At 40.9% G+C, this 21,408-nt stretch overlaps 3 protein-coding genes across 3 annotated transcripts in view; all 3 read right to left on the bottom strand.

The window, feature by feature from the left end:
* The window catches only part of mgat4a (alpha-1,3-mannosyl-glycoprotein 4-beta-N-acetylglucosaminyltransferase A), a 34,372-nt gene extending 26,147 nt beyond the window's left edge, over positions 1-8,225 (bottom strand). Inside the window, exon 1 of the mRNA XM_032529209.1 lies at positions 7,668-8,225. Coding sequence (XP_032385100.1) covers positions 7,668-7,761 — 94 coding nt within the window. The 5' untranslated portion in view covers positions 7,762-8,225. The remainder of the gene's footprint in view (positions 1-7,667) is intronic.
* Positions 8,226-9,728: 1,503 nt separating this feature from the next.
* creg2 (cellular repressor of E1A-stimulated genes 2) lies at positions 9,729-12,550 on the bottom strand. Its single transcript, XM_032529265.1, has 4 exons — positions 12,069-12,550; positions 11,191-11,360; positions 10,630-10,743; positions 9,729-10,513 (listed from the first exon to the last, which is right to left on the bottom strand). Exons 1-4 carry the CDS (start codon positions 12,483-12,485, stop codon positions 10,372-10,374), a joined length of 843 nt encoding a protein of 280 aa, XP_032385156.1. The 5' UTR covers positions 12,486-12,550; the 3' UTR covers positions 9,729-10,371.
* A 1,190-nt stretch (positions 12,551-13,740) lies between these two features.
* cracdla (cracd like a) lies at positions 13,741-21,164 on the bottom strand. The gene is given in 14 exon segments (XM_032529149.1): positions 13,741-14,004; positions 14,039-14,248; positions 14,339-14,459; positions 15,011-15,930; positions 16,213-16,483; positions 16,485-16,903; positions 16,906-17,188; positions 17,191-17,262; positions 17,363-17,617; positions 18,583-18,723; positions 18,808-18,943; positions 19,040-19,184; positions 19,474-19,526; positions 20,783-21,164. Coding segments are annotated over 12 exon segments (3,003 nt in total). The 5' UTR covers positions 19,523-19,526; positions 20,783-21,164; the 3' UTR covers positions 13,741-14,004; positions 14,039-14,057.
* Positions 21,165-21,408: the final 244 nt, after the last annotated feature.

Genomic DNA, 21,408 nt, shown 5'->3' with positions numbered 1-21,408 from the left:
ATCTGGAGTTACCTACGTAACTATCGTTAAACTTTAATGCTTTACAAACACCAAAGCAAGTAAGCGCTGTGACTCACGTTACTCTTCTGAAGTGGTTTTGGAGAAGAAATTAGGTAGAAATACGCTGGTTGACTAGCATGACACCCTTGTATTCATATAATAATCAATCCAGGCTAACGTGAATGACAATGACTGCATGTTGCTTCCTCTTAATTCCAGGTTGTGGTCGATTAGTGGGGACAACTCGCTAGTTTGATAAATTCACGCGCAACAGCAACAAACTATGTATCCAAGAACTGTTAAATCAGTGTAAATTACGTTATATCAGACAGACTGCTGTAGATTAGTGTTACGTTTCCAGCGTCGCAGCTCCGAACCGTAACGTTACAGTAGTTGGGCCAGAAGGACCCCTTGTTTCTTTAAGCTAACTATATTAGCTTTAGCCTGGCTGGCAGCATTCTGCGGGGAGAAATGGAGTTGTAATTATGTGGCATTAATCAGGTGATTTAGTTTGTATTTGCAGCAAACATAAAACACTGACTACTGTAGCTTCACTGACTACCTATCAAAAAACTATGCGCAACACTGTGTCAGCGGCAGATACACACGGAGAGCCGCAGTACAAGGTATTAACACTATAGGGTGCCCAAACTTTTGCAGATGCCATTTTTTTGTTTTCTGTCATTTTGAAAGTGTAAATGATGGAAATGAAATCTAACTTTTGTGAAAGATTATATGAATGTCTAATCTGTCATTTGATGCCTTTTGGAGATTTTTTCCATCTTTTCTTGGCTTCTTTATGCACATTAATACAATTTTTTACCTGGATTGTGCAAACTTTCGAGCCCCACTGTAGGACAGCATCCAACAGTGTGTCCTACTCAGTTTTTGATACTTTGATTGTTACAAAAATAAATATTTTTTGGGAAACTCACTTTCAGGGATGTCACCAATCAATTGTAGAATGATTGAAAAAATATTATCAATTTTGATCATCATCTAATATGTTCAGTAATGGTTTAAGCAAAAATATCAAACATTTACTATTTCTAGCTTGTCAGTTATGATGATTTGATGCTTTTACTTGTCAATATGATAGAAAACTTTTAGTTGTGAAAAAAATTAGCAATATGAAAATGTAACCTTCAGCTCTGAGAAATTATGTGCATATTAAACTACATTCTGCCATTTTATAAGCAAATCCGTATTAAGTTAATAAAAACAATAGCTGACGCATAGATAATAATAGTATTTGAAGCTCTTACTATTTTCTGTCTAAATGAAATTGAAATCTGCTCTTAAATTAAAATCTAAGGGCCACTAGGATTCACATGATGAAAATGTCATCTCCGAGAATCAGTGAGGTTCTTTGTTCTGAGTTTTTGGTCAATTAAAAGCTCATCACCTTGAGCACAGCTGACAGGATGCTTGTACTCATGCAAGAACACATCCACACAGACAAACTAATGTGTACAAGCCGGTCCTTGTACAAACAGCAAGTCTATTCCACAGATTAAATCAACGGAGAGCAGTTAGAGCCCAAACAATCAACATCTCTCCTCCTCGACACTGACGAGAAATTGTGTGCCGTCTGGGAATTCTGTTCAAGAAAATAGGAGGAACATGCATGAATGAATAGCAATGTGGGATACAGGAAGTGAACAGAAGCACGAGGAGGGACGCACAATGATTGTTAACTCACCAACGGCTGAAGACGCCTGTTCCTGTTTGCACAGGCTGTCTGGGTTAAAGGTGTGTGTGTGTGTGTGTGTGTGTGTGTGAAAGATTAATACCCCTTTCACAACGATGGCGCCATGAGGGTTATACCCATGTCGATTGTGTGTTTGAATGGGTGAACCCTCCTTGATTTATTCGGCTTTGCGACCCAGGTCGCCAGGTGGGTTTGATCAGGGTGAGACTAGAGTCGATTTCAATAGGTGCTTCTAATGTCGCTTCAATCGCCTCCTCAACACGTCAGCTTGCATCCCTTCCTCGCATCTTAGTCCCTCCCACGAGGAGGCACAGGAGAGATGCAAGGAAATCATCAGAGGAGAGAGTCAACGAGGAAATATGTTTTTAGAGAGATGAGACGTCCTTTCTTCTGAAACGTCACATTAAAACGTCAGCTGTAAGGGCGGAGTTACCAACTCCTTTAGCTGCATGGTTTCCGGGAAGGCTGCTCTAGTGTATTCTCGCCTATAGTTCCGTCACAGAGGAGGGACAGAATAACTTTCGGTTCAGCCGAGGCACAAGGAGTTTAGGAGCTATCAAATAAGACCATGAGATGCACCCAGGGAGGAACATATTATGTGATTGGTTGTAAATGACAATGGGGCAATCTTCACAGGTCCCCGAACACATTGAAAAAAACGACATATATTTGTAACACCATGCTTTGTGCTGGGTTTTCACCATAGACTGTATAAACCTAGGAGGTTCACAGGTAGCTACAACAACAGCAGAGAAGTGCCAGGATGTTCACTACTCTGCCTTTAGCAGAGTGGTGGCCATTGTCACTCCCCGATGTAAGTCGAGTGCAGATTTGAGTCGCACATGCTCAGATGTAAGCGGTTTACGGCATAATGTGTCATACCCGATGAGAGTCGAGTCAGACCGGCTCTGGTCGAGTGCAGATGTCAGTTGTGCATGCTCAGATTTAAACGGTTTACAGCATAACATGCCATACTGAAATTTGTGAAATCCATGAAATAATAAACTTTTCTCATTACAAACAATAACAGAAGATGGGAATCATTTCAAAAACGTTTTAGCTATCTATCCACACACACACACACACACCACACACACACACACACACACACACACACCACACACACACACACCACACACACACACAACACACACACACACACACACACACACACACACACACACACACACACACACACACACACACACACACACACACACACACACACACACACACACACACACACACACACACACACACACACACACACACACACTTAATTTAGTAGGTTTATTTTTACAGAAGTCTAGCATCTTGTAGGCTACTTGTAGTGAAAGTAGAGATGGGCCGATTTCCAATTTCAGCAGCCCGGTTTACGAGGCTAAACGGGTTCGAATTCATGCTAGCCGGTTGAACTGGCAATTACCACTTACGTCACCTTCTGGCAAATTAAGAAGTAGCTCCCATTAGCAATCTGTGCAGACAGTGTCACGGCACTAAATCCAACTTGTATTGCAAGCAGTATTGGGCAGTAGAGTTATTAGTTTAACTACTTCTAAAAAATTGTTGCTGTTTCTGAATCAACTAGCTTTTCAGTGGCTTAAGTTAGCTTTTATTGATCAAGACATGCGGTAGCGTCCACGCAAGCTAACGCACATTTACTAGAGCATTCTGAAGACCAAGCAGGGAGCTCTCAGCTGCGTTCTGAAATAACTATATCAGTATCACTGGTGCCACCGCTAAACACGGACGTGTATCGTTACAGGACTGTATAAAAAAAAAAAAAAAAGCGTAAAACTACAGAAAAATAACTTATCCCACAGTCTCACTGCCTTGTTAGCACTCCCATCCATTCTCTCCATCATACAGCCCACCTCAGGCTTCTCATCCACTCTCTTTTAAGATTTGGCCTTTCTGCTCTCTTCCTCCTTCCAGGCCACTTATGAGTTATCTGGCAGACTGCCCTAACACACGCACGCAATGAGAAAACACAATGTGCAAGCTATATTCTCTCCCGCTCTTATAAACCATGTATCTGGCCTAACACCTTCCTTATCTGCTGGCTCATTTGCCCCCGTCACTGCAATTACTTGTGCTATTTTCGGCCCATTGTGTTAGGCATGATGTGATGATTAAAGAAAGCCATGCCTTTAAAACACAGAGGAAGGGGAATGCATGCATGGTTTCAAGGAAGGCAAAGAGGCAGTCATATTTGCAAGCATGACGTCACATTTACAAAAATAAATGAGCTCATCTCAAACCAGGGCTGGACATCACAGAGAAAGGATTAACACAGTCACAACTACAGTAATATGTGATAGTGATACAAACAAACATATCACTTTTGTTAATTGTTTTCATACTATAGTGTTCATTTTCTTAACAGAGATGGCATTCTGTTTCCTGCCCAGGGACTACAGATGTATCTTATAGCTAACTATGAAAAAAGTTAAGAAGCTGTGCACTGTCCCTGTCAAATAAAACTAATAAATAAATAGATAGATAGACTAGAATTACCACCTTGTTGCAAACATCCATGTCGGTCCAGACTTACATAATATATGAATTTCATAAAAGTTGGTGCCTGGGCAGCTCACCTGTTAGAGCACACGCCCATATGCAGAGACTCAGTCCTCAACGCAGCGGCTGCGGGTTTGGTTCTGACCTGCAGCCCTTAACTGCATGTCATTCTCCTTCGCTCTCCCTTTCAAATCTAAGCTGTCCAATAAACCATAAAAGGCCTAAAAATGCCACACACAAAATCTTTAAAAAAATAAATAAAAGTTATTAAGTACATTCTTTGGCGATACGTGAATGCTTCCCACACAAATCTTCAACCCGGCAGCACACAAGACATATACAATCACCACAAGATTTCAAGACTAGTGCCACCAGTTCAGTATTCAACCAAATGTCTTCCCTGGTGTTAGATTGAGTGACTGTAAATACGCCTGATGGAGAGAGAAAGTACATTTAAAGAGGGGAAAATATTGTTTTAAGCAACTTGTAGTGGCATAATGTGGTGGTGATGGTAGTATACAGTAGCCCCATTTTCTTCACATAAGGATAACAAACTATAGCCAATGCATGTTTGCTGTGTCCCCAGCAGTGTATTTTATTATCAGGAAGCAGTTCCTGTAGACTGTGTACTCTTTTTTTAAGTTTGTTTGTCCTAAGACATCGCAAAAGAATTATCACACAATATCAACTCTTTGTCCCACCCTCATCTCAAACCCAATACCCTCTATTATTATTAATTTCTATCCTGTATTAACAACAATATAGTTAAGGTCTATTTGAGATATAACCAGGGAGATAGCAGATAGCAGTCTCTCCCTGGGAGTCGAGGCGGACTCTGACATAGAAGTACACATTCTGGAGAGTCATTCAACATGGAGTGTTTGGACAGCTGACTGGCACAGCTCTCATTCACAGCAGTCAAGTGACCAAGCCAAGCTGTCTGAAGCAGAGAGTTGGGCAAAAAAAATGTAAATAAAACAAATTTAAAAAAAGATTACCTCTCCATCCAATAGTTCCCCAAACAACGGTCTTATAAACTCCAATAACTGAATCATACAAAACAGTCAAGAGTCTAAATGTAATGTTTTTCAACTACTGGAACAGGTTTTGAAATTTCTCATTTTCCGAATGACTCAATGCTTGAAGCAAGCACACTCTGAACGCCCACGCTGGGCTGCAGCAAAAGATTCAGCCATCTATAACCACAAGGAGAATAGATAATGGCACTAAAAACAGCCTTATATGTAAAAATAAAAAAACAAGCTGCATTCAAACATCTCATTTTAAGACAGCAAACAACACAAGCATAGCGCGTTACGGAGCCAGTGCAATATGAGGTAGAGTCAATGAATGTTGTACACACCCTGGGTTAATACTAAAATATAAAATAAAGATAGACCAATAAATGTTTAGGCCCAGGCAATCTGAATTTGACAATATTGCATTTTATTTCGGACCTTTGAAAGAAGCTAGGTTACTAAGTTAGGGTTACGTTTTTATCTTTGTCACATAAAGAAAGAAAACAGCCCAGTATTGTGCACAAATAATGAACTGTTCAGTAAACAATGAGAGATATGTGTCAGTGTGGCCTTCCCAAAAACTAATGCTTCCCAGAGTTCATGGTATTAATCACTACGCTAGCTTTCACTAAAAGGCCTAACTGCTCATACACCCTGTTTATCCCCAGAACATGAACATTTGACACATTTTGCAGTCCAAACTGTGATATAGATTTGAATAAACAAATAGGTATGCCGTTTTCCATATGTTGCTCAGTGCACTGCAGCTTAAGAAAACAAAACAAACAAATGAAGAAAATGTCTGACAACACAGAAATGCTGCAATTGCAACTAAGCAAAACCCACTCAAATTAAGAAGCATATTTTCCACTTTGTCACCACGTATAAGAAACTTGCTCTATATACAGACAGTACAAGATCATATAGAAACGCTGAAACACTACATCACACTAAAAATGACAAATGTGTCGACCATACATTGATTATTTTTCTAAAAATAAAACTTTTAGTTTGGCGATATTGTAAATATGCCTACTATAGTTTTTCCTTTGCAAATATGAAACCATCTTTTTCATATTGTAAGTTGCACATATGTGGTCAAATAGCTTTTCCATGTGTGGAAAACATGTTTACTTGACAATTAACTTTGGTTTGGCCTAAGTCTTTTTAACATTGGGTATCTGTTGATACAAATTTCAATCCAATACTGTCTGGGTCAACCCCTGTTTTGCTTTGTGTTTTGTCTATTTGCTTATGTTTTCTTAAGTTGCAGTGTGTTGAGCTCTCCCTGACACCATACAATCACATTTACTTTTAAACAGCAGCTTTAAGGTCAAGTGCAAACGTTCGCTCACATTCTTCCTTTTTAATGATCAGTAGATCCAAAGTAATTTTCTGCATTCTGCATGTTTTAAATATTCATGTTCTGACTAAAGATACTGGATTGTATCAACAGGTGAAACACACAGAACAGAGGGCATTGTCACTTGATCTTTGCTTAGCACAAGCACTGTCACATCGAGCCATGGCCCAGTCCCAGCATTATCTAGTAGTGGGACTCACTGGACTCCATTTATTTATTTATTTTATATATTATTATATTTTTTATATATATTATATATATATATATATATATATATATATATATATATATATATAATAATATTAAAATATATAATAATACATTTCATCAAGCTGATAAGCTCCACATTAATCACAACATGAAGGGCTTGGAATTGATCTACCGGCTGCGATTATTTACCCTCTGCTGATAACAAGTCATACACTAAGGCCCATAACCCTGCCACATGGATTGGGTCAACCCTGGCAGGTAAGCACTTGGCCTTTGTATACTACTGAAACACAGACACACTTGTGTAATAAGCCTTAGCCTATATATTTGGTGGTTAATATTCAGATAAAAAGGCCTTCATGTTTCTCCAGGAAGTGAAACAGAATTGATTGGGAATTGCCAAGAAGCATAGCAAACTGTGTTGCCTGGCGCTTTGAACTGGCACTGGTACTCTAAATGATTTCTAACTGATTAAGGTCGGAGGTCAACAGAACAGTCTGGAGATGAGCTGTGAGAGATGGAGACTGACTACATCCTCTGCCATGCTCTCAAAGTGTGAAAGCGCATACAGTGGAAATATAAATACTTGCACACGTGTGTACATTGAACCACGACATTGTAAGGAGGCAAATCCACTGGAATGAAACCGGATGAGCTAGGTCCGAGGTGAACGGCAACACCTGCTGTCCTACGACATGCTGCTGAACCCACGCCAGCTTCATATCTACCAGTTTGTTAACGAGGCCTTACCATTCTCGCTTCTTCTACAAGCCAATTAACGTTTTACATATCATGTGTGTGTGTGTGTGTGTGGTAACCGCGTTGAGAGACATGTTTAACCTACCTTTGCCATTCTGCCACGCTGTGTACCAGGACAGGCTGAGGAAAGACGTGAAGAAAATAATCGCAGTGGCCACAGTTCCATTTCTGAGCCTCATCTCATTTCAGCGATGCCTCTTCTCGGCTGAGTGTCGGGGACCCCGGAACTACCGTTGCCTCCCTCCCTCCTTATCCCTCTGCCTTCAGGGTGTTTAGACGGGCGTTGGCGCCGGCATATGGGGGGCGTCAAACGGTAAAAACGCTCTAGTTAACCGGGACTGTGAGCGCGGACTTCTGCGCTAGGAGAGGAGTGCTCGGTGCGTCTCTTCTTGTCGTTGTTCGGAGGGCTGGAAGTGGCTCTCTCTTGTACCGTTACCGTCCAACGGCGGTCAGTCACGAGTCAACTGCCTTTCGTGACAAGACCGTTTACATGGTCGGTTAAGATAAAAACAAGCTAGCTACCGATACAATCCATTGTAAAATTGTTCGGCCAGTCGGTTAGCTACAAGTTGCAAGTAGAAGGCATTTCGAGTGTGTGACGGCCGATCCTCTGGGATAGGCTGGTCGCTCGCTGACGCTGTCCGCGAGGCAACGCCTCAAATCCATCAAATCACGTTGGTGTTGCTTTATGGCGCATGGATATAAAAAAAAAAGGCAGCAGCGCGGTGCTAACCGAACCACACTCTTATCTGGAATTACAATTTAGACATCCATAATAGCATTTCAGTCGAAATTAAAATTATATCCACAACAACATCAGAAATTGCAGGCCCATTTCAAAATATCTACAAATTTGATAGTCAAAACTAAATCCTTTAAAATGTTTAAGTGTCCGCCGTGTTTAACATAAAAAGCTGTTTCAGATATCTGTAATTTAATAAGGCCTACTCCTAGTCAAAATGAACATTTCAGATATCCACATAATCTTCCTATGTACACATATGACGTCACTGAAACGTTCTTGCATAGGATAACCAGATTAACGAAAGAATAGATTAAAACGACAGGGAATACGTAACAATTGTATTATTTCTAGAGGGTATTTTGGATCATTAAAATTAGATATCTATATGGATATAAAGATATCTGGAATGTTTGTTTAATTGTGGATTTCTGAAATTACAGTTTTGACTACAATCGTATTGTACATCTGAATAGGAAACGTGACGTCATTTGTACTGGTAAGAATAACGATGTGGATCTCTGAAATGACAATTGTAGATATTGTTGATATCTGAATTGTTCTTTTTGACTGGGAAGAGTTGGATTATGGAAATCTGCAATACAGTTCAGCTATTAAATGCTTAGACTGTCAATTACAATTTTAAAAGGAGTTTTGATATATTTTATGTAGTTTTGACAAGTACAATCAAAGTTGTAGATATCTTGAAATACAAATGAAACAGACAAACTGACTAAAAACATACAGTCTGGTTTGTAGGCTGCAAGCGGGTCTTCCGGTGACATCCTTCAAAATAAAACAACCTGTGGTGCAATCACAGCTGGAGTCGAGCAACTCTGAATGGTGGCTATTTTCTTGAAGAAAGCGCCACCTCCTGTGCCTTAGTGGAGGTTCAAAAGAAAAAAATTGGGGTTTATCTCCATGGCTGTTACTACAGGTTAAAATACCTCAAATGAAAGTTAATGTAAGCAGAGAATCCTCATTCTACAAGAAAAAAGCGCGCCATCTAGTGTCCAGGCCTCTAAGCGCGTTCATGAACTTCACATTGTCTGTGTTTTGGAATTTGTTTTATAGAGATTGCGGCTGTAGTATTGCGTAAAATAGTGTTCTGTATTGTGTAAAAAGGAAACATATTTGTAATGTTTTTTTCCGTTTATTTGTACTTTTCTTTTCTTTCTGTTATCTTGCCCTCCTGACTGCAGATCAAGTTCCCACCTGAGATAATAAAGTGACTGACCTGAAGTGAATTTAGTTGGTAGAACTAAAACTTTAACAAAGTCACTATTTGTCACCAATGGTCCTTTTTGTACGTGGAGTCTGGCTTGTACTTTGCATGAAAGCAGAACTATGCTGTAATACATTTTTAAGTTATGGGTAAGACAACATGGTGCTTCATTTGTGTGCACGCAGTACCAACACATATTGCTAATTTGGGATTATAGATCATTTTTAACCTTGGAAACTGCAGTTCACAAAACAATCTCACTTTAGGCATAATATTATTATATTATAGTTATTATATTTATATATTATTTTCAGGTACTAGATTAAATAATAAAACTTAACTTGAACTCCTAATTGCCATTTTTGTCTCAAGATGAAACACCAGAGCTCAGAAAAGTTGATATAACATTTCCCTTTGAACTAACTGACTACTACAAATTCATATTTTCTTTAGTATGCACGGCAATTGTGAGTGCTAACATTCATTTATTTTTCAAAGAGCACACGTTTTAATGCAAACTCATAAGATAGACCATGTTTATAAAGAATATAATAATGACTGTGACCATTCAATAATTTAGCCTACTGGCTTTTAATACATTCACACACCAAACACAGAAAATGGATTTTGCAGGGCGAAAGCGAAAAAGTGAAGAATAAATCACTTTCACAAATTAAAATAGCAACAGAACTTTGAATATGTAAAAATATTCTTTGCACAGTGCTGCTTCACACATTCTTGCCCTTTATGAGATTGACGTCTGTGGTGTGGACAGCTGAACTGATCTGTACAGGCTGACATGATGCAGAAAGAGGGATGTTCTCAGAAAGGCGTAGCTTTAAAGTAGTCCTCCAGTGGAATCAGCGATATGCCTCCGATCCAGTCCTGCAGCCAGACCTGGATCAACTCCAACTTCATGAAGAACCACTTGTGTCCCACTGGCCACTTCGCCATAGCAGGATGTCTACAAAAAAAGAACAACACGTGATACATATGGCTAATTCTGTTGTTTCCCCTCCTTTTCAGGGTTGATGGAAGCCACCATGCACTATACGCTACATCTACCATTATCTGAGTTACCTTGAAAACATTGCCTCCTTTGCAAACATGAGCTCCTCTGGGGCTACCTCCACCATCTTGCCTGTTAGTGTGAGTCGAGCACATCTTGGATCTTCTGCCTCATACACCATTTGCCTTGACACAGAATACCATGTTACCATTGTAACACACACATACTATAGGGGGTCTGGCTTTTCTGAGCCTAAGTGACTAGTCATTTAATTTAGTCAAGGTTGGATCATCAATCCGGCAAAGCTGGCAACAAAGGGCCAAAAAAGCTGTGTCAAATGATTTGTATTAATTATACTGATAAGTTTGAAAATAAGCAAAATGTCAACTGACATGATTAAGGCTGAATCTCATTTCTCTGTCAGGCAGGGGGTACGACAGAGAAATGAGATTCAGCCTAAAGTCCTTCAGGTGGGGTCCTGCTTTATTGCCCGTGCCCTTTCAAGTTAGTTAGTTTCAGTACCTTGATTATTTCCCTTTTGGGGGCCCAGTAGTTTATTTTTTGCCTGAGGACCTTTTAGCAAATTAATCTGGCCATGAGTGTAGCGGTATATGTCAAATGTTAGGGCCTACCTGCAGAATTCTCCCTCAGCCTCTGAGAATGTGAGAGAAGCGTAGGGGTTACTTTTCAGGTCTGATACAGTGTTGTCCATCGGAGTCACATAAAAATAGATGACTCCAGTGCTGTTGTCCAACGGTCCATCACTGACTGAGAAGATGTTCCCAAAAGGGAGACCTTTGATCTGTTGACATTAACACACAGTCAGTAATCAATAACATGTTCAAAATACAGAAACATTTTAGATACACAATGGGGTCCGCTATAAGGTGAAATGGACTCATATAACCTGAGGAGTAGTGGAAGAAGTATTTAGATCCTTTACTTAAATAAAAGTAGAAGTACAATGTGAAAATACTCTGCTACATGAACAAGTTTTTTTAGTTTAGTTGTGGGACAAGTTAAAACTTTATCATCAGTACATAGTGAATCCCAGCTTAACTTTGCATAGCTCCTACCAAATCAGCCTAATATCTGAAAAATCTATAATGATGCCTAATAGTTTATATATCGATCAGTTTTGTACGTAAAATTAAAGTAACAATAGAATGCACAGATCAAAATGTCCAATATTTCCCTATGAAATGTAGTGGATTATAGGTTGCATAAAGTGGAAATAAACTGCAAGTATCTCCAAATTGTTCCTATACTTTAATACATGGCCTTAGCTGCTTTTTACCACTGGACCTCAGTATTTAAAAAAACTTTTATGGCCGTCCCTCTAATCTCACTTTAGTTGATTATGAAAAGATGTGTGTTGCTTGGCTAGTTTAAAATGCACTGATTGTATTAGCACAGTAACTATTCAGAGAAAACCTACATGGACCCATAGACCGTTCATATTAATAAATATACAGTCTATGCATGGACTACAACTCCCAGTGTGTGTTACCTTGTCTTGAGTTGAAATGGTGGACAGATGTCCCCAGTCACTGTAATGAGCTATGTATCTAGCAGTCCTGGCGGTCTCTTGGTGCGGAGGGGGACTGCTGCTGCCGGACTTCTTCACCTTCTCCAGCCGATATGAAAACAGGCGAGATGAGATCTGCGCCACATTCTCGTTGTCCGGCTTGACGAGCTCTCCCGGGCTCTCCACGCTGTCTCCGAGGACGCTCGAGGACGGATACGCCTGCTTCCACAGCCCCGCGCCATCCACCAGCAAAGCCGGGGCGACCTCATCCGACAGGTCCGCGTCCTCCACCACATCGTTGGAGGAGACGACCCAGGACACGGAGCTCCTCAGGGTGTAGCTTTGACACAAACACAGGACATTGGCAAACACTGCCAAGTGAAAGTAACGGGCCGTCATGTCAATGACCGCCCTCGTCCACTCGTTTGTTTACAACCTCACGTGTATTTTGCTTTCGTAACACGAGGAAGTCTTTCAACAGAAAGCAGTTTGACAGCGACCCCTACTGACACACCAGGGGGATTTGTTTTATAATTAATTAATCCGAATGATTGAAAAATGTGCTGATTTTTACACTGAAAAGCCGTAAAGTTTTCGGAAAGTAAACGTATTTACGTACAAATTTGAGGTAGCTAGTGGTTCTTAAACACGGGCTATAGAAGTAGCCTAATATACACTTAATTAGATCTTAGAGTGACATTTAAAAAAAAAATTGGATTCTCTCATTTTAGTTTAACAGCTATTGTATATTCTATTACGTTTTTACATACAGCACTTATGATGATTTTATGTATTAATAGGTGATAAAATAGAAATAGCCAGTGGTTCCTAATCTGAGGCCCAGGACCCTCCAGGGGGTCCAAAGATACACATGAGGAGTTACAAGATGATTAAAGGGACAGTAAAAGCAAAAGCAAACATTTACTATGACTTACTTCTTTAGGTTTCTGAAAAACCTTCTATTTTACTTATTCAGTGTAATACTAACTAACTATTTAGAATTTTGATGAAGCGTCCAAGATGGACTAGTGCTAGCCATCTGTGTGTGACCTGTAATGTTCCCACCTTCCATGCTGTGCTGAGGAAGTTTATGTACAGATTTATATGTCGATTAACTGAGTCAAATAATACGATTTTAAATGCTATAATTAATCCTGCACTTAGTGATACCAGATATTTGTCAAAACTATGGAATCACTGGAACATGCACCTGTACTTGTTTTAATTATTGAGCATTGCAATTGGTAAATTTGTATGTATGTGTGTTTCTTTTGTGATGTTGTTGGGGATCAGTTTGTCTTATGTATTTATGTCTGTGTATGGTCTGAACCCCTCTTGTATTGTTTTTAAATCATTTGGACCTTGAGTCTGTAAATAAAGAAATAATAAATAATAAAATAATATCCTAGTCTAAATGTATAAGAAAGACTCAGCAAAGCTAATGGCATGCATGTAGTTGCAGAATAAGTTTTTTGTGTGAATATGCACCTGGACAATTAAGTATTGGTATGTGTTCAATGCATGCTCTGGTTAAATAATGATAATGCAGTGTAATCTAGCATTTAGATCTGTATATTATCTGTATATTTTAATTTAGTCATCTTCTTCTCCTCAGCCGTTGTACATTTAGACAATCGACAAAAACATAGCATTGGAAATTTTATTATTTAACAAACTATTAACAGCAGTGGCATGCTGATTTACATAAATTGATTTTCATCGTTTATCTTTATGTGTTTGTGGCGGAGCGATTACAATAAACCCGGGCATTTTCAATATATACTCTGTCTCTCAATACAACATTAACACTTGATAGAATTGAGTACAATTCAATACACAAACACAACAGCCTCAACAGAGCTTAATCAACATCTTTGACAGATTCAACAAAAAAACATAATTTGTCTGCAGGTCTGTCCATATTGTTGTTTTTACAACAATGTCTGTCTGTTTGTCTGGCTGTTTTCCCTCTCAGTCCATGGACTTATCACTCCAGGCCATTGACTTTCTTTTTGCCAGCTCCATCCAGGATGGCTGGCTGCTGTCAGATATGGACTGCAACGCTGATGGCACTGTGGGTGACGATGAGGGCGATGACGCCACATTTTTACGCAGCCATTTGTCCTCACGAGGTCTGTCTGGAACCTTGGAGGGACTTGATTCTGAAAGAAAAAACTGTCATGTTGGTGCACATGGAGACAATGATTACTATAAAGTATTTTGACAGTTGCAATCACTGTGTGTCAACACACCTGCAGGTTTTACCACTTGTCTTCCTTCTGGTTTTATGTCTTTGTTTAGAGGCATGGTTTTGACTGAAGCAGGGGATTCACCTGATGTCTGCACCTCTGTTTGAGCTTTCCTTAATTCCACCTGAGAAAAACTGAGTTAGATTATCTGCTCTGGATAACGTTTCAGTTTAAAACAACAGTTGTTAAAGAATAAATCTAATGATATTGTATATTTCACTAATTGTCACCAAACCTCATGAAAAGACCAAAACTAACAAGAAATTAATCTGACTACTGGGTGTCCAACAACTGAAAACAAAATGTCACAACATTGACATATTCCTTCTAGGATGAACAAGGGCACTTTAGTTTATTTTGAGTCAACTCTACACAATGTTGTATTGTAAATACTCACTAGCGCACCAAAGTTGTGGCTAAGAAGAGTCTTCAGAAATGTACTTCTGTCTGGTTTGCTAAAAACTACAGTGCCAAGCTGTTTAAGAGATTACTGAGCCTTTTTCGAACATGAAATTATGTCAATGGTCTTAGACAGGGTATGAAAGTCAAAGTATTGAGAGACTCTTGGTTATTTTGTTGATAATAACAAAAATATGGAACATCACCAGCCTTATCCTTGAATTGATTTACAGTCAAGTACGATATGAAAGACAGTTACAAAGAAGTACCACAAACCCCCTTGGTTCCAGACGGAGTGGTCCACTCTGCCCGTTTCTCCAAAAAAGCAGCCTTCTCGCTTACTGACCCGGCCCAACCGGCCCGTCTTCCTGACGGTGATGCTCCCTCATTTTCCTGCCCAGAGGCTTCTCCTTCCCCTCTTCCAAAGGTACAAATCGGCGGAGGAGCTGTTGCTGAGGAGGTGGTCGAAACTAAGGTTGTTGATTTGAGCTGGTTGGAGGGATGAAGACTTCGATTGCTCCAGGGGAGTTGCTGCTGGCCCGACGAAAGATTGGATTGTGCAAGAGACTGTGTGACACTCGCCTGTGCAAACTGAGATGAGGTTTCTGTTTGTGTAGAGGAGTGAAAGGGAGACTGGGTTGTCCATAGGTTGGTCTGTACAGCTGGATGAGAGGCAGACTGAGGTTCACTGATTTGTTTTAATGTTTGTGGTTCTCTGGAGGCGTTTGACTGAACAGGAGGGGTCTTCTGTTGCACAGCTATTAGTGATGGTTTGACAGTCTGTGCTTGACTTCTACTTTCAGCTTTGACTGCATCCGTTGATGGTTGATTTGCAGAATCTGGTGGTGTTGTACTTTGTTGTATTTTTACAGTCTGTGTCTGTACTTGTGCTCCAGTCGGTGTCTCCATTTGCACTTGTGGTCGAGCCGCTGTCTGCACCCCTGTAAAATCTCTGGGAAATCTACTAGTAAAAAGGTGCTGAAGGCTTCTGGTCTTTTCCATTGCCAAGCTCATCCAGGACACCTCAGATGAGGATGTTTGGGGGGTGGTCTGGGGCTCCTGAGGCGCTGTGGTGGCAGTTTCAACTTCTTTGAGGTTTGAGGATGCTGTTTGGACTTCTGTCGCCATCATGTGAGGATTGCTGGTAGATGACAGGTTATGCTTAACTGGAAGGGACAAGCCCGGCTGGGTTGGATCTAAGAAGTAACACAGTTCAGTTAGACACACTTGGCAGCTCTGTTAAAGTTAGCCTGAGTGGTATTTTAAGTACAAAGGTCCCCTGTGGTCAGTACAAATTGTGTTACTCTCTAGAGTGATTATTTACTATGTGCAAATCGTAGTGTGCATGTGTGCAATGTTTAACCTTTTAGGGAACTGGAAATAGGTTTGCACATAAAATAAGAAATATCTTTTTTAAGTGAACCTGAGATTAATCATTTTCTACACGGTGAAATGACTTATATTTCTCAGAGACTTACCTGTCAGTCGAAGGTCTCGTTTGTCACATTGCTCCTCATGCACATGTGGCTTTGAGTCACGATTAGAAGAGGTATCAGACCGAAATCTCATCGACAGAGATGTGGAGCGCAGTTTAACACCAAACGCCTTCTTTCCTTCATCCTCCTCGACCTCTTGGGCTTCCGCTGCCTCCTCCAACACCTCCTGGCTGCTCTCCTCCACGTCCGCAGCGCCTGTATCTGCGCTCACATTTTTAGATGGTGTTGTCACTGGTTCCATTTTTTTGAGGCTGATCCCTCGTTTCACATGGAGGAACTGAACTTTTGTGAGGCACTTCCTCTTGTCTAAGTCTTCCCACAGCAAAATGGCCCTCTCTCAGTTCTTCCTTTTCCCTCATGTTTGAAAAGGGTTTATCCTTTGTTCCCCAGACTGTCTTGTGCCTGGCTTCAGTGTGTCCCAGCACTCCTACAAAACTGCCTGATCGGGGTCTTTCTCCATCCCAGTTTTTGGCAGTGGTGAGGGCCAAATGGAAAGACCCTGATCCTGAGGTGGGTCTCTTTATTCTGCTTGTGCTTTCTGTCTCGCCTTGAACCTGCTGGTAAACTGAGCCAAAGGGAGTAGTGTGCTGGTTGGAGGAGACTTCAGCCTTGTTGAGAGTATTTCTCTTGTCATGGGACATTAATTGTATTTCAAAATCCTCTCTGTTGTCTTCAGTTCTGACTGTATAAAAGATGAGTGTGGCCGTTCTCTGGTCATTACATCCCCTGGTCTGTGAGGCTTAACTCTAAGTACCTGGGAGGGAATGGAGGCCAATCTTCCAAGAAGAGCTTGGTCCTGTTGGGGAAATGTTAGGCCGGATGATTTGGATGTTGCCTCTGATGTGACTGGTTCCACCTCTGGGGATTTTGATGGAAGACGCTGAGACATAAAAGGAGTGGCGGCCCCTCCTTGTTCTGTTTCCAATTTCACCTGCTCTTGAGTACTAAGCCGCCGCTGCGCTGCTCTTCTTCTCTTACAGACTCTGGATGGTTGGTGTCGTTAAGGGTGTGTAAGTGAGACTCGGAGTCATTCTGTTAAAAAAAAAAAAAAAAAGTAAGTAAGGGGAGGTGAATGAAGGCTGGTGTGTTTGTCTTTATTAACAATATATAAGGTGAAAACATGTTCACTCACTGCAACAATGGTCTTCTTGGTGCTGGCCCTCTGGTTTCTGGGCTTGACAGACATCCGGTGGCGTGCAGCAGAGGTATCCAGGGAGGGGGTAAACTGGGCTGGAGAGCTGAAGTCTATCGGGGGCTCCACAGCAGAAGAAGAGGAATGGGAGGAGGCAGAAAGAGGCAAAGGGAGAGATGGAGTCAGGGGCACAGATTTGGTTGGTGCAGGTTTGGGGATGGGTGAGAGCGGACGAGAGGACGGCTGGGATGGGGTCTGAAAAGGAAGGAAAGTTATAATACAGCATAACACTGCAAATGCAAATTGAACATGAAGACACCTTCAAAGATACCTTTATTGATTTGATTTATTCCCAAAACCTAACATCAAGCTGATCGCATCTGACTATTTCTAATAAGGCTGGCCATATCCTACTTTTTATTGTAACCCGTTCCCCTGAAAAGACCAAAAGCTTCATTTTCAGGTTCCTTCATTACAGTGAACATGGGTACTCTAGTTTATTTTGAGTCAATCCCCACATTCACTGTCCTGCAGCTGTAAATACTCACTAGATTAATCTGTGTCTAAAAATAGTCCCTGACAATTACACTATTTACTATTTAGCAATGTTTGCAAAAGAAATTGCAGTACCCAGCTGTTTAGGTATTAAAATTTGCAACTTAAGAGTGTCTCAGACAGGGAAGTCAGACAATATTGAGAGAAGGACTGACGCAGCAACCTTTTCATGGAGTTTGTTGACAATAAGAAAATTAAAGAATATCCCAAGCCTTATCCTTTATCCATTGCATTAAACTAGACAAATCCTAATCTCATGATTGTATCTCAAGAATTTTGGATCGTCAAAATGTCCAGAATTTAAAGTGTAGCTCTCTTTGCGGTGTGTTGGGTTTGCATTACAACATAGAAGAAACAGAAATTCACACAAAGAAACACACTTGGACACAGTCACACAACCATTGTACTTACTGCACTGCTAAGCAGGCATAGGCAAGATGTTTCACTGCTGAACTAAAAGGGCTTTGGCTCCTGGTGACAGTGAGGCCGTTGGATGGAGTAGAGCCAAAATGGTTGGTGAAAAGTAAAGACTAATAGAGTCTGATTGATAAATTCACTCAGGAGGAACTCTCAACATCATAACGCACCCTGAATTAAACTGAATGTGGACAAATCAAATAAGCAGATAAGTCACCATGTGTCACTTCAGTGGGATAATAAATCACCTTGCTTTTGGCTCCTGAGATTTCAGGGGGGCTGTGGGCAAGGCTGTCATCCTCGGATTGGCTTCCCAGATCGTCTGGACGTCTGATTGGCAGAAGGAGAGGTGGTGGCCCCAAATGCATCTTCTGATGCTGAAGTTTAATCTGTGATACCAGAGGCACAGTTTTCTTTTTAAATAAGTACATTTGTAAAGGCCCAAGAAAATGCCTAACATAAAAAGACTATACCTGCAGTGCTTTGATCTTGCTGTGAACGTTCTCCTGGGATAAGACCCTGGCTGGTTCAGTGTCTGTCAGGGCAAGATCGGCCAGAAAGATGCTGTCATGGGACAATGCCCGTGATCCCATCATCCCCTGGGAGCAACTGTGGTAGCCAGAAGAGGTGTAAAGGTATAGACTAGAAATCAGGACAGAAATGCAGCTGTAAAGCAAACATTTACAAGACCATGTAGACACTCACGCCAAATCTTCATCTGATCCGAGTCCCTTTTCTGCAGTAATGTCACTGGCTGACTGGCTGAGTTTGGCGTCTCCCCCTCCCCCTCCTCTCTTACTCCTCCCGAATAGACGAGTTTTCAGAGCCTTCAGTTTGGACTTTTTACGTCCTGACAGAGATTGAAAAAACGACAGATTCAGATCACAGCAGCTCACTCACACATGCACCAAACTAACATAGTCTCTTCTTTAATTTTTTTTTTTTACACTTTTTATATTCTCTGTTTTAATTTCTTACATCAGACACATGTCACTGGCAATAAATGGTCCCTGATGTGTGACAGTAGTCATATGTTTCAGTGTTATGCTGAACTTAATTCTGATTGATTACATTGTCAAAGACTTGCTTCCTCTTCACCTTAAAACTCTTCTGTAAAACTTCATGACAGATAGTCTCACCTGGAATGTCCTCGGTGCTTCCTTCTGTATCTCTAGGGAAATACTCCATTGGCCTGATCAATGAAAGAAGTGCAGAACAGACAAGAGGAAAGTGCATAAAGAAAGGCACCAATAATGAGAAACAACTGTGACAACAAAAACCTCAGGCATACACTTTTAAGAGGCTGTTGTCACATGCTGGAGGGAATCTCACGTGGTGTGAATCTTCCAGTGGTTTGTGCTCTGTTCTCTGGCATGCACGCATTATGCACTTATTACACTGGTGTGATAACCTGAAGGTGTGACTCTGGACTTGAGGTTCAAAGGTTTATTGGCATATCAGGAACGGTACAAACCTTTACTGTAGCTAGGCAAGGCGTGCTGAGATGTCTTTATGGTCAACAATATGTATTTCAAGGATCTTCTACTATCAAAGGACCATTAAAAACACATTAAATACAGTGTCATCAAGAAATAAAACACACTATGTAGGTCATAGAGGAGGTATTGGTATTTTAAATATAATATTGCAATAGTAGGAGTACACATAAATACCACACTGTCACAAAGCAGTGCAGCCTGGATACTATTTTATGACCACAGCAAAGCTAAAATCTTGCTCTCAGACAGCTTTACTTATGCAACACTTTGTCTGACAAACATGAAGATTTGGGTTGATGTGTTACCGGGTGCAAAATTCAGTGCAAGGTGCATGTTTTCATTTTGTTTTTACAAACTTCATTTTGTACCCTGTCCTGCAGCTAGCGTGCTATTTGAGATAAACAATTGTCTGTAAGTCATGTAGTTTTCAACTGCACCGAGGCACGTTTACCAGAGCAGGATCCGGTACAGCATCTGTGTCTGATAAGACAAGATGGGGCAGGTTATGGATAAACATGCAAAGTCCACACTGCACCTCTCATGTCACCCAGCCTGCCCTCAGAATGCAAGCACGCCCTATTAATAAAGGATATAAGCATATGAATAACCTGGGACACTCTAAAAAAAAAAGACACAACATTTGAACCTCTTGCCCAAATACAAATGTGGCGTTTCCACCAGAACACTGAATGAAACGAAAGTGCAAATGAACCAGGCCATACCTCTGAGTTTTATCATCCACTGAGCCAAGCTATAGCCCCAACCGAAACAACGGATAATCAAGTGGATTATTGACATTGCAGAGAGATCCTTGTGAGATTTCACAGCACCATGATCCACACAACAGCTTGATCATAAAATTCCCATGTCAGGTACAGTATACTTCTCCTTCTCTATGTTAAAACACAGATTGACACACACCGCTTAGTGCAAAATTGAGTAAACTTACCCAACGTCTAATGGAACCGCCTTTGCTTCTCTTCCTCCTTTTTGTCCTCTTCTCTGGGCAGAGTTGTCTTGTCTCAGCAGTGGTACTGTTGTTTTTAAACCTCAGGCTTGAGTCGTCCAAATCTGCAGACAGAGGAAGATGCAGAAGGAAGGGAGCAAGGGAAGTGTAAAGAGAGAGAAAAACATGCAGGGAGAAAGAGAAAGCGAGCGAGAGAAGGACACTCCATGACAGGGTAAGCGAATGCACAAAGAGAAAAGAGGACAGAAGAGACTAAGAGAGCGAGAGAGTGAGAGAGAGAGAGAAAGAGAGAGAGATACTCCATTACATTAGTGGCACACTGTGGCCCTCTGCGCTAAGCTCCTTATAAAACACTAACCTGATTTTAGGCCCAGAAATGAGAGTAGAGGGGAAAAAATAAAGCTTCAGTTGGAAAGAGGGCAGGCTGCTGGAGTTCCAGCTCATAGGACTGTTTACACATTACACCGGGTTGCTTACACCCCCAGGAGATCACAGAGTGATCAGAGAGAGAGAGTGTGTGTGTGTGTGTGTGTGTGTGTGTGTGTGTGTGTGTGTGTGTGTGTGTGTGTGTGTGTGTGTGTGTGTGTGTGTGTGTGTAAGAAAGTTAA

The sequence above is a fragment of the Etheostoma spectabile genome, chromosome 11 (genome assembly GCF_008692095.1).
Source record: "Etheostoma spectabile isolate EspeVRDwgs_2016 chromosome 11, UIUC_Espe_1.0, whole genome shotgun sequence".
NCBI classification, from domain to species: Eukaryota; Metazoa; Chordata; class Actinopteri; order Perciformes; family Percidae; genus Etheostoma; species Etheostoma spectabile.
The sequence above is the reverse complement of the archived record's forward strand: the minus strand, read 5'-3'. Positions and strand labels throughout refer to the sequence as shown.